Here is an 11,573-nt window from a genome sequence, read left to right on the forward strand (position 1 = left end):
TTGGAGAGTGATTGGGGCAGTGGGATGGTGTAGGTGGTGTTAGAGAGTGATTGGGGCAGTGGGATGGTGTAGGTGGTGTTAGAGAGTGATTGGGGCAGTGGGATGGTGTAGGTGGTGTTAGGGAGTGATTGTGGCAGTGGGATGGTGTAGGTGGTGTTGGAGAGTGATTGGGGCAGTGGGATGGTGTAGGTGGTGTTGGAGAGTGATTGGGGCAGTGGGATGGTGTAGGTGGTGTTGGGGAGTGATTGGGGCAGTGGGATGGTGTAGGTGGTGAGAGAGAGTGATTGGGGCAGTCGGATGGTGTAGGTGGTGAGAGAGAGTGATTGGGGCAGTCGGATGGTGTAGGTGGTGTTGGAGAGTGATTGGGGCAGTGGGATGGTGTAGGTGGTGAGAGAGAGTGATTGGGGCAGTCGGATGGTGTAGGTGGTGAGAGAGAGTGATTGGGGCAGTCGGATGGTGTAGGTGGTGTTGGGGAGTGATTGGGGCAGTGGGATGGTGTAGGTGGTGTTGGAGAGTGATTGGGGCAGTGGGATGGTGTAGGTGGTGTTGGAGAGTGATTGGGGCAGTGGGATGGTGTAGGTGGTGTTGGAGAGTGATTGGGGCAGTGGGATGGTGTAGGTGGTGAGAGAGAGTGATTGGGGCAGTCGGATGGTGTAGGTGGTGAGAGAGAGTGATTGGGGCAGTCGGATGGTGTAGGTGGTGTTGGAGAGTGATTGGGGCAGTGGGATGGTGTAGGTGGTGTTAGGGAGTGATTGGGGCAGTCAGATGGTGTAGGTGGTGTTGGAGAGTGATTGGGGCAGTGGGATGGTGTAGGTGGTGTTGGAGAGTGATTGGGGCAGTGGGATGGTGTAGGTGGTGTTGGGGAGTGATTGGGGCAGTGGGATGGTGTAGGTGGTGTTAGGGAGTGATTGGGGCAGTGGGATGGTGTAGGTGGTGTTAGGGAGTGATTGGGGCAGTGGGATGGTGTAGGTGGTGTTGGAGAGTGATTGGGGCAGTGGGATGGTGTAGGTGGTGTTGGGGAGTGATTGGGGCAGTGGGATGGTGTAGGTGGTGTTAGGGAGTGATTGGGGCAGTGGGATGGTGTAGGTGGTGTTGGAGAGTGATTGGGGCAGTCGGATGGTGTAGGTGGTGTTGGAGAGTGATTGGGGCAGTGGGATGGTGTAGGTGGTGTTGGAGAGTGATTGGGGCAGTGGGATGGTGTAGGTGGTGTTGGAGAGTGATTGGGGCAGTGGGATGGTGTAGGTGGTGTTGGAGAGTGATTGGGGCAGTGGGATGGTGTAGGTGGTGTTAGGGAGTGATTGGGGCAGTGGGATGGTGTAGGTGGTGTTAGAGAGTGATTGGGGCAGTGGGATGGTGTAGGTGGTGTTGGAGAGTGATTGGGGCAGTGGGATGGTGTAGGTGGTGTTAGGGAGTGATTGGGGCAGTGGGATGGTGTAGGTGGTGTTAGAGAGTGATTGGGGCAGTGGGATGGTGTAGGTGGTGTTGGAGAGTGATTGGGGCAGTGGGATGGTGTAGGTGGTGTTAGAGAGTGATTGGGGCAGTGGGATGGTGTAGGTGGTGTTGGAGAGTGATTGGGGCAGTGGGATGGTGTAGGTGGTGTTGGAGAGTGATTGGGGCAGTGGGATAGTGTAGGTGGTGTTAGGGAGTGATTGGGGCAGTGGGATGGTGTAGGTGGTGTTGGAGAGTGATTGGGGCAGTGGGATGGTGTAGGTGGTGTTAGGGAGTGATTGGGGCAGTGGGATGGTGTAGGTGGTGTTAGGGAGTGATTGTGGCAGTGGGATGGTGTAGGTGGTGAGAGAGAGTGATTGGGGCAGTGGGATGGTGTAGGTGGTGTTGGAGAGTGATTGGGGCAGTGGGATGGTGTAGGTGGTGTTAGAGAGTGATTGGGGCAGTGGGATGGTGTAGGTGGTGTTGGAGAGTGATTGGGGCAGTGGGATGGTGTAGGTGGTGTTGGAGAGTGGACTCACCCGCTGCAGCGTCACTGTGTACTGCTCCCACACCGTCTCCTCCATCTCCACACCCTGAGAGCAAACACACTGATTTAGTGTAACAGAAATCAAACACACTGATTTACATTTCACACTGTCCTTCACTCAGGGGTGGGTGTGTGTAACAGCATTTGCAAGTCAGATTGATCCTCATTCTGCAATTCAAATCTGAGGCAAGTGTCAAAACACACAACACTGAAAACACACACCGAAAGTAAACACACTGAACCTGTTGTATCATTTTTAATAATAATTAGGATTAAAACATAACACAACTGTAACATCAGTTCCCTCTATACAGCATGAGCCTGCACGTACACACACACACACACACACACACACACACACACACACACACACACACACAGCACTGTGTTGGCTGTTAACCCAGAACACTACAGTAGCTGTGACCGTGATATAAATCAGCCGGAGCTTCAGGGAAATTTTGAAATTAAACATGCATTAAATTTAAACTAAATTTAATGAAATTAAAATTTAAACAAATAAATAAAGGAAAAATACAAATACAGTGATATTTTAAATAACTTATGAACACAAAATATTTTACGATGAATAAATCAGCAGCTGATTTATTTACTTTCCTTCTGCTGTTTTTTGGATGTTTAATAGAAACTTGGCTATAAAGAATTAAAATCAGTCTGAACTTAATTATTCATCCACACTAGAACTTCAGCAGAACTTCACTAGAACTTCACTAGAACATCACAGTGTCTCTTAAGAGATGTGTATTTGAGTTTACACAATCCCAAATCATTTTAGTTCAATTAATGGCTGGGATTAAGATGTTTGCGTTGTTTCTGTCGCTTTATCCGATGAATCTTCTCTTTCAGTTTATGAAAATATCTTTCTGATATGATTTTCATTTCATTCCCATTTTTCCTAGTGTCTTACTTCAGACCTTTAAACTCAAAACCAAAAAAACAGTTTTTAAGATGATCTATTTTCAGAAATGTCTATATTAAACTGACTGAACATTTCACAACTTTCACACTAATGTCATTAGACATCAGAAAAGCACCAAGACATTTAGGGGGAAAAAAGTAAAACCCAAACAGGAATATGGTTCCTCTATTCATCTCTCTGTAAAACCTACAGAGGCTTTCCCTTTCGGGTCAAAGTTTCTAGCAGAACCGCATCAGGAATCTAGAACACTGAGCCATCCAAAGAACCTCTTCTCAGAACATATGCATTTAATCTAGTAAGAAACTATATTTTATGAATAATGAAAATATGCCACTTGTGTCTTTGGAAAACCAGAGTTCCTGCTCTGCAGTTGCATACTGACACCTGATTGGCTCTTATATTTTATGATGCAACAACACGTGCTTCCTGTTACGTGTGAGCTTCTCGGATTATTTTCACACTGTGATCATCTGTGGACTGAAATCAATTCCCCTGGAAGGATTTAAATCATAGAACTTTGTTTTATAAAGTTTATAAAGGGACTTTAAATCTCCAGCTTGTCTGAACAGCTGAAGTGTGAACAGATGAGACGTGTTCAGACAGAAACTCTCACACACACAGCACATCAGCCTGCTGGGATTATGTACGAAAATTCAGAGAAAATCCATTTAATGCATTTGACAAACATGTGATGAATTACTACAAGCTCTACAGAGACAGGTTTGTGTTACAGGAGTGGCAGGTGAAAGGAAACACTGAATGGATCACACTGAAAGGAAAAAAGGCAGAGACTGCAGACACACATAAACTTTAAAGAAACTGCAATACAGAATGCAAACACAAATACACAACTGCCACTTTTAAAAAATTCATACTGACACTGAGAGAGGTGATGACAAAAGAGTAGATTTCATGAGCATCAGACCCTTTAGTCGAGCCTTTAGTGAATCGTTTGTTCTTAGGTACAGGGGCAGGTCTGGAGGATTCACAGGCGTAGAGTGTTGTGGTGAACTGGGATGTTTGGATGCTGTCGCCCCCCCACTCTCACTCGTTCACTCAGGTGTGTTGACGGTGGAGTGGCTGCTGCTTTATGTCCCAGGACTCGCTCATGTCTGTGTTAGCTTCTGCCTCTCCTTATTTTCTCTCTCTCTCTCTCTCTGTTGAGCTACACATGCTACTCCTGAGATGCCAGTGATCCTGACCCCTTCTGCTCTCCGGACCTGCCTGATTCATCCTGATGCCCTACTTCTGGTTGGAGTTCTCAATCTCATGGAAACCACTCGCTGCTGCTGAGATGGCCCACATGGACAGCCTAAAGATACATGAGATTACTGTAGATGGTACCACTTAGAAACCATGAAGATGGCTGTGGATGTTTTTCCTCGGACAGCCTCAGGACTGCGATTGCTACGAACTGTTTTGCACTCAAGTCTCCATCACTGATCAGTGGATAACTTCAGTTCGATACAAAAGACCTTAAGTTAAAACTATAATGAATTTAGAAATGACTCTGATGCTCATATTCATAAGTTCCTGGTTACACAACCACACTTTCTGACTCTATAGCACACAGTTATAGAAGGGAATGATTTATAATCGCACTATCGGGTGTCACCCAGATGAGGATGGTTCCCTTTTGAGTCTGGTTCCTCTCAAGGTTTCTTCCTCATATTGTCTCCGGGAGTTTTTCCTCACCACCGTCACCTCTGGCTCACTCATTAGGGATAAATTTATATCCAGATTTCTGTAAAGCTCCTTTTTGACAATGTCCACTCTGAAAAGCACTATACAAATAAAACTTAACTGAATTAAAAAACTACGGACACAAACACAAAGCTGGCACGACACTAAACACCAAACGCCTCTCAGCTCTGTACCAAACGCCTCCCTGCTCTGTACCAAACGCCTCCCTGCTCTGTACCAAACGCCTCCCTGCTCTGTACCAAACGCCTCCCTGCTCTGCACCAAACGCCTCCCTGCTCTGCACCAAACAACTTGTGGATCGGCACCAAACGAATCCCAACACAGTACCAAATGACTTGTGGCTTGTACTTGTCTTAAATAAAATAGATATTTAGATTTAAATCTTTTAACCATGCTTGAATAAAGACCAAGTGTTTTCTAACACCGCTCTGTAAGAGCAGAAACTTTAGTACCTTTCTAGCTGTAGTCTGGAGCAGAAAGCTGATGGAGACACGAGTACTGGGCTTCTTTATGAAGAGAAGCTGGATCCGTTCTACACCAAGCTGCTTCCTGTAATCAGAGATTTGCACATTACAATCTTTTGCAATTTGTGGAGTAATAAATATTTACATGTGTGTGATGTGAGAAAACACGAAAATCTGTGAAGTCTTCCTTTACATTACTCACACCACCGTGCCGTACGTTACGTACTACAGCACTGTACATTACTCACACCACAGTACTGTACGCTACTCGCACTAGAGTGCACTACATTATTTTGTTAACAGATAACTGTATCCATAAGGTCGAGACCACACCGACTCACATTCTCACTGTTCATGACTTATATATTGTTGTATATAAAGAGCACCTTTCAGACAATGGCCTGTAAAAATACATTTGCATTTCCAGCATGTAGCAGATGCACTTATCCAGAGCAACTTCCAGAGGTGCCTTGTGTCTCTAATAAAAACATCCCTATGCTAGTTCGCTAGCTCAGAGACTAAGAGTAGCATCGAGCTAAAACCCTGTTAGGGAAGGCCAGTACAGCACGAAAACAAACAAGTTGAATATACTGTCAATGTCACAATATACACTCACCAGTCACTTTATTAGGAACACCTGTACACCTGCTCATTTATGCAGTTATCTAATCAGCCAATCATGTGGCAGCAGCACAAACACATAGAATCATGCAGATACAGATCAAGAGCTTCAGTTAATGTTCACATCAAACATTAGAATGAAGAAGAAGTGTGATCTCTGTGACTTTAACCGTGGCATGTGTGTTGGAACCAGATGGGCTGGTTTGAGTTTTTCAGAAACTGCTGATCTCCTGAGATTTTCACACACAACAGTCTCTAATTTACACAGAATGGTGCGAAAAACAAAAACCATCCTGTGAGCAGAGGGTCTGCAGGCTGAAACAGCTTGTTGATGAGAGCGATCAGAGGAGGATGATCAGACCGGTCTGCTCGGAGAGTGTATGACAAAGGATTTTATTCCGATGTGGGAATTTTCCACTTAAATATATTGTAATCGGAACTCGGGTGATTAACAAACTCAGCTCAGGGCCTTTAGCCTCTGTGTAAGTACCGAGACTCACTAACTGGTGTCGTGTTTCAACTTCGAAACGGTCCAAAGGTTCAAACTACTTATATATGAAGACCTTTTCCACATTCTGAGTGAAAACCCTTCTAAGTCATGTAGAACCTAAACCCACAGTTTAAGCAGAGTGCACAAGACACACATTTACACAAAGCGCACTTCTCCACCTTGCAGGATCGGACAAAAAAGTAGGAAGCGTTGGCGTTTAATTATTTTGTTTAATTCATGGCCAAAAGCAGGTTTAAATTATTGCTGTGACGCTCTGTGTGGCATTCGCACTGAACTGAACTGCTTTAAACTGTTGGAGTTTGTTTCAGTTTATTCCTGTTTGTGTATGTTTTTGTCATGAAGGTCTGGAAACTCTGCTCACGTACATCAGATCTACAATTTTAAATGTTACAGGAGCCGCAGTCGAGCAACAACAAATTACACCTTCTATATAACATCCGCCACATGTACTGCCTGCTATCTGTACCATCCTGTACCCGTACCCGTACCATGTCCCACCTGTACCTTTACCTGTACCTGTATCTGTACCACGACCCACCTGTACCCGTACCCATACCATGCCCCACCTTTACCTGTACCTTTACCTGTACCATGCCCCACCTTTACCTGTACCTTTACCTGTACCTGTACCTGTACCTTTACCTGTACCTGTACCATGCCCCACCTTTACCTGTACCTTTACCTGTACCTTTACCTGTACCTGTACCATGCCCTACCTGTACTGCTCTACACCTGTACAGTTTCTGAGTAGAGAGTCTGAGATGATGATCTACAGCTCCTCATACACACTGTGTGTTTCATTAACTGACTGTGATGAAGTTTAGAAAGTTTTACACAAGACAAAAAATGGTTGTGTTACAGTGTGATGGTGTGTGTTGCAGTGTTAGTGCGTGTTGCAGTGTGTACTGCAGTGTGTGTGTGTGTGTGTTTATTTCACTGACTGATTACATTTATAAAGTCTTACCCAAGGCTAAAATGGTGTGTGTTATAATGTAATGCAGTGTAATGCGGTGTTAGTGTGTGTTGCAGTGAGTACTGCAGTGTGTGAGTGTGTGTGTGTGTGTGTGTGTGTGTGTGTGTGTGTGTGTGTGTGTGTGTCAGTAAGGCCTCAGCAGGGCGTTTCACACTAAATCACACCGAACACACAGAAACTCTCCACAGTTCCACACTCAGAGTTTTGTTGAACTTCACACAACACTGATCAGAGTTACACAAACGGCTCTCCTGAACTCCATCTCGAACTGAAACCACGCGAGAACTCACACAACAACTGCACAAACAACAAAACCAGCCGAAATATAAGTGAATCAAAGTCTCACAAACCTTTAGTTTCCGGTTTACTGTCACACTTCCGGGTCCACCTGAGGACAGAAACTCGAGGTAAAGAGTGAAATTTCACAGAAAACTCGAGTTTGTTGCAGCAAACAATCCCAGATTTCCTGAATCTTCCAGGTATGGGGCGTGGCTTCCTGCTGCAGGTGAGTCGACACCGAAACGCTCCGTCACCGATCACGTGACCCAGTTTCAGGCTAATCGAGTAAACAGACAGGAAGTTTCGACAGAAGAGAAACAACAACAACAACAACCTTACTGAAATCAAATCAAGAAAAAGCCCAGACTGCATTTTAAATGTATTTATTTATTTTATTCATAATTAAAATAACAGCTAATCACAATTAAAGAAAACTGTGCAGTGTGTCTGTTATTTATTGTTAACTTATTTTTATATTAAACCCATTAATCAGCTGCTCCATGAATAAATAATCTGTTGCTTTTTGTTTTCAGGCCATAAAGTGAACTTTCCAACATACACAGAGTGAATTCCACAAAAATTAATACTGAGGTTCCTCTGCAACTGGTGTGTGTGTGTGTGTGTGTGTGTGTGTGTGTTATAGTAGTGTTAAAGCACGTGGCGCCCCCTGGTGGAGAAGCTCTGAGGCTCTGCTCTTCACTGTGTATGTGTGTGTGTTAAAGCTCACTGTGTGTGTGTGTGTGTGTGTCTTATGGTGGTGTTAAAGCTCACTGTGTGTGTGTGTCTGTGTGTGTGTGTTCTGGTGGTGTTAAAGCTCATTGCTGAGTGTGTGTGTGTGTGTGTGTATGTGTGTGTGTGTGTGTGAGTGTGTGTTCTGGTGGTGTTAAAGCTCATTGCTGAGTGTGTGTGTGTGTGTGTGTGTGTGTGTGTCTTATGGTGGTATTAAAGCTCACTGTGTGTGTGTGTGTGTGTGAGTGTGTGTTCTGGTGGTGTTAAAGCTCATTGCTGAGTGTGTGTGTGTGTGTGTGTGTGTGTGTTCTGGTGGTGTTAAAGCTCATTGCTGAGTGTGTGTGTGTGTGTGTGTGTGTCTTATGGTGGTGTTAAAGCTCACTGTGTGTGTATGTGTTATGGTGCTGTTAAAGCTCACTGTGTGTGTGTGTGTGTTCTGGTGGTGTTAAAGCTCATTGCTGAGTGTGTGTGTGTATGTGTGTGTGTGTGTGTGAGTGTGTGTTCTGGTGGTGTTAAAGCTCATTGCTGAGTGTGTGTGTGTGTGTGTGTGTGTTCTGGTGGTGTTAAAGCTCATTGCTGAGTGTGTGTGTGTGTGTGTGTTATGGTGGTGTTAAAGCTCATTGCTGAGTGTGTGTGTGTGTGTGTGTGTTATGGTGGTGTTAAAGCTCATTGCTGAGTGTGTGTGTGTGTGTGTGTGTTATGGTGGTGTTAAAGCTCATTGCTGAGTGTGTGTGTGTTCTGGTGGTGTTACAGCTCATTGCTGAGTGTGTGTGTGTGTGTGTGTGTTATGGTGGTGTTAAAGCTCATTGCTGAGTGTGTGTGTGTGTGTGTGTGTTATGGTGGTGTTACAGCTCATTGCTGAGTGTGTGTGTGTGTGTTATGGTGGTGTTAAAGCTCATTGCTGAGTGTGTGTGTGAGTGTGTGTTCTGGTGGTGTTAAAGCTCATTGCTGAGTGTGTGTGTGTGTGTGTGTGTGTTCTGGTGGTGTTAAAGCTCATTGCTGAGTGTGTGTGTGTGTGTGTGTTATGGTGGTGTTAAAGCTCATTGCTGAGTGTGTGTGTGTGTGTGTGTGTTATGGTGGTGTTAAAGCTCATTGCTGAGTGTGTGTGTGTGTGTGTGTGTGTTATGGTGGTGTTAAAGCTCATTGCTGAGTGTGTGTGTGTTCTGGTGGTGTTACAGCTCATTGCTGAGTGTGTGTGTGTGTGTGTGTTCTGGTGGTGTTAAAGCTCATTGCTGAGTGTGTGTGTGTGAGTGTGTGTGTGTGAGTGTGTGTGTGTGTGTGTGTTATGGTGGTGTTAAAGCTCATTGCTGAGTGTGTGTGTGTGTGTGTGTGTTCTGGTGGTGTTAAAGCTCATTGCTGAGTGTGTGTGTGTGTGTGTGTGTGTTATGGTGGTGTTAAAGCTCATTGCTGAGTGTGTGTGTGTGTGTGTGTGTGTGTCTTATGGTGGTATTAAAGCTCACTGTGTGTGTGTGTGTGTGTGTGTTCTGGTGGTGTTAAAGCTCATTGCTGAGTGTGTGTGTGTGAGTGTGTGTGTGTGTGTGTGTGTGTTCTGGTGGTGTTAAAGCTCATTGCTGAGTGTGTGTGTGTGTGTGTTCTGGTGGTGTTAAAGCTCACTGTGTGTGTGTGTGTGTGTGTGTGTTCTGGTGGTGTTAAAGCTCATTGCTGAGTGTGTGTGTGTGTGTGTGTGTTAAAGCTCACTGTGTGTGTGTGTGTGTGTGTGTGTGTTCTGGTGGTGTTAAAGCTCATTGCTGAGTGTGTGTGTGTGTGTGTGTGTCTTGCAAATACTGCGATGAATTTATTGGTTGCACAATTGCACTATTTGTCCATATAGTACACAATAGAAGGGATTTATTTATAATTGCACTATCCGTTGCACCCAGATGAGGATGGGTTCCCTTTTGAGCCTGGTTCCTCTCAAGGTTTCTTCCTCATATCATCTCGGGGAGTTTTTCCTTGCCACCGTCGCCACTGGCTTGCTCATTAGGGATAAATTCACAGTGATAAATTTAAATATTTACAATATATTTTTGTGAATCCATTTATTTCTGTAAAGCTGCTTTGTGACAATGTCCATTGTTAAAAGCGCTATACAAATAAAATTGAATTGAATTGAATTGAATGTGTGTGTGTGTGTGTGTGTGAGTGTGTGTTCTGGTGGTGTTAAAGCTCATTGCTGAGTGTGTGTGTGTGAGTGTGTGTGTGTGTGTGAGTGTGTGTGTGTGTGTGTGTGTGTGTGTTATGGTGGTGTTAAAGCTCATTGCTGAGTGTGTGTGTGTGTGTGTGTGTGTGAGTGTGTGTTCTGGTGGTGTTAAAGCTCATTGCTGAGTGTGTGAGTGTGTGTGTGTGTTCTGGTGGTGTTAAAGCTCATTGCTGAGTGTGTGTGTGTGTGTGTGTGTGTGTGTGTGTTATGGTGGTGTTAAAGCTCATTGCTGAGTGTGTGTGTGTGTGTGTGTTATGGTGGTGTTAAAGCTCATTGCTGAGTGTGTGTGTGTGTGTGTGTGTGTGTGTTATGGTGGTGTTAAAGCTCATTGCTGAGTGTGTGTGTGTGTGTGTGTTATGGTGGTGTTAAAGCTCATTGCTGAGTGTGTGTGTGTGTGTGTGTGTTATGGTGGTGTTAAAGCTCATTGCTGAGTGTGTGTGTGTGTGTGTGTGTGTGTTATGGTGGTGTTAAAGCTCATTGCTGAGTGTGTGTGTGTTCTGGTGGTGTTACAGCTCATTGCTGAGTGTGTGTGTGTGTGTGTGTGTGTGTTATGGTGGTGTTAAAGCTCATTGCTGAGTGTGTGTGTGTGTGTGTGTGTGTGTGTGTTATGGTGGTGTTAAAGCTCATTGCTGAGTGTGTGTGTGTGTGTGTGTGTGTTAAAGCTCACTGTGTGTGTGTGTGTGTGTGTGTGTGTTCTGGTGGTGTTAAAGCTCATTGCTGAGTGTGTGTGTGTGTGTGTGTGTATGTGTGTGTGTGTGTGTGTGTGAGTGTGTGTTCTGGTGGTGTTAAAGCTCATTGCTGAGTGTGTGTGTGTGAGTGTGTGTGTGTGAGTGTGTGTGTGTGTGTGTGTGTGTGTGTGTTATGGTGGTGTTAAAGCTCATTGCTGAGTGTGTGTGTGTGTGTGTGTGTGAGTGTGTGTTCTGGTGGTGTTAAAGCTCATTGCTGAGTGTGTGAGTGTGTGTGTGTGTTCTGGTGGTGTTAAAGCTCATTGCTGAGTGTGTGTGTGTGTGTGTGTTATGGTGGTGTTAAAGCTCATTGCTGAGTGTGTGTGTGTGTGTGTGTGTGTGTGTGTTATGGTGGTGTTAAAGCTCATTGCTGAGTGTGTGTGTGTGTGTGTGTGTGTTATGGTGGTGTTAAAGCTCATTGCTGAGTGTGTGTGTGTGTGTGTGTGTGTGTTATG

The 11,573-nt window shown here is 44.9% G+C and overlaps 2 protein-coding genes across 4 annotated transcripts in view; one reads left to right on the forward strand and one right to left on the reverse strand.

The window, feature by feature from the left end:
- The window catches only part of tjp2a (tight junction protein 2a (zona occludens 2)), a 26,120-nt gene extending 18,395 nt beyond the window's left edge, over window positions 1–7,725 (reverse strand). Inside the window, exons 1-3 of one of the 3 annotated variants that reach the window (XM_053241090.1) lie at window positions 7,536–7,725; window positions 5,069–5,165; window positions 1,968–2,021 (exon numbers count right to left, since the gene is read on the reverse strand). In XM_053241090.1, the coding sequence (XP_053097065.1) occupies window positions 1,968–2,012 (45 nt within the window). In that variant the 5' untranslated portion in view covers window positions 2,013–2,021; window positions 5,069–5,165; window positions 7,536–7,725. Of the gene's footprint in view, window positions 1–1,967; window positions 2,037–5,068; window positions 5,166–7,535 lie in introns of all 3 variants that reach the window. The other 2 variants (XM_053241091.1, XM_053241092.1) reach the window with 2 other exon arrangements.
- Window positions 6,702–11,573, forward strand: part of LOC128320830 (uncharacterized) — a 17,816-nt gene continuing 12,944 nt past the window's right edge. Inside the window, exon 1 of the mRNA XM_053241141.1 lies at window positions 6,702–6,946. Coding sequence (XP_053097116.1) covers window positions 6,702–6,946 — 245 coding nt within the window. The remainder of the gene's footprint in view (window positions 6,947–11,573) is intronic.

Source organism: Pangasianodon hypophthalmus, chromosome 17, assembly GCF_027358585.1.
Source record: "Pangasianodon hypophthalmus isolate fPanHyp1 chromosome 17, fPanHyp1.pri, whole genome shotgun sequence".
Lineage (NCBI taxonomy): Eukaryota > Metazoa > Chordata > Actinopteri > Siluriformes > Pangasiidae > Pangasianodon > Pangasianodon hypophthalmus.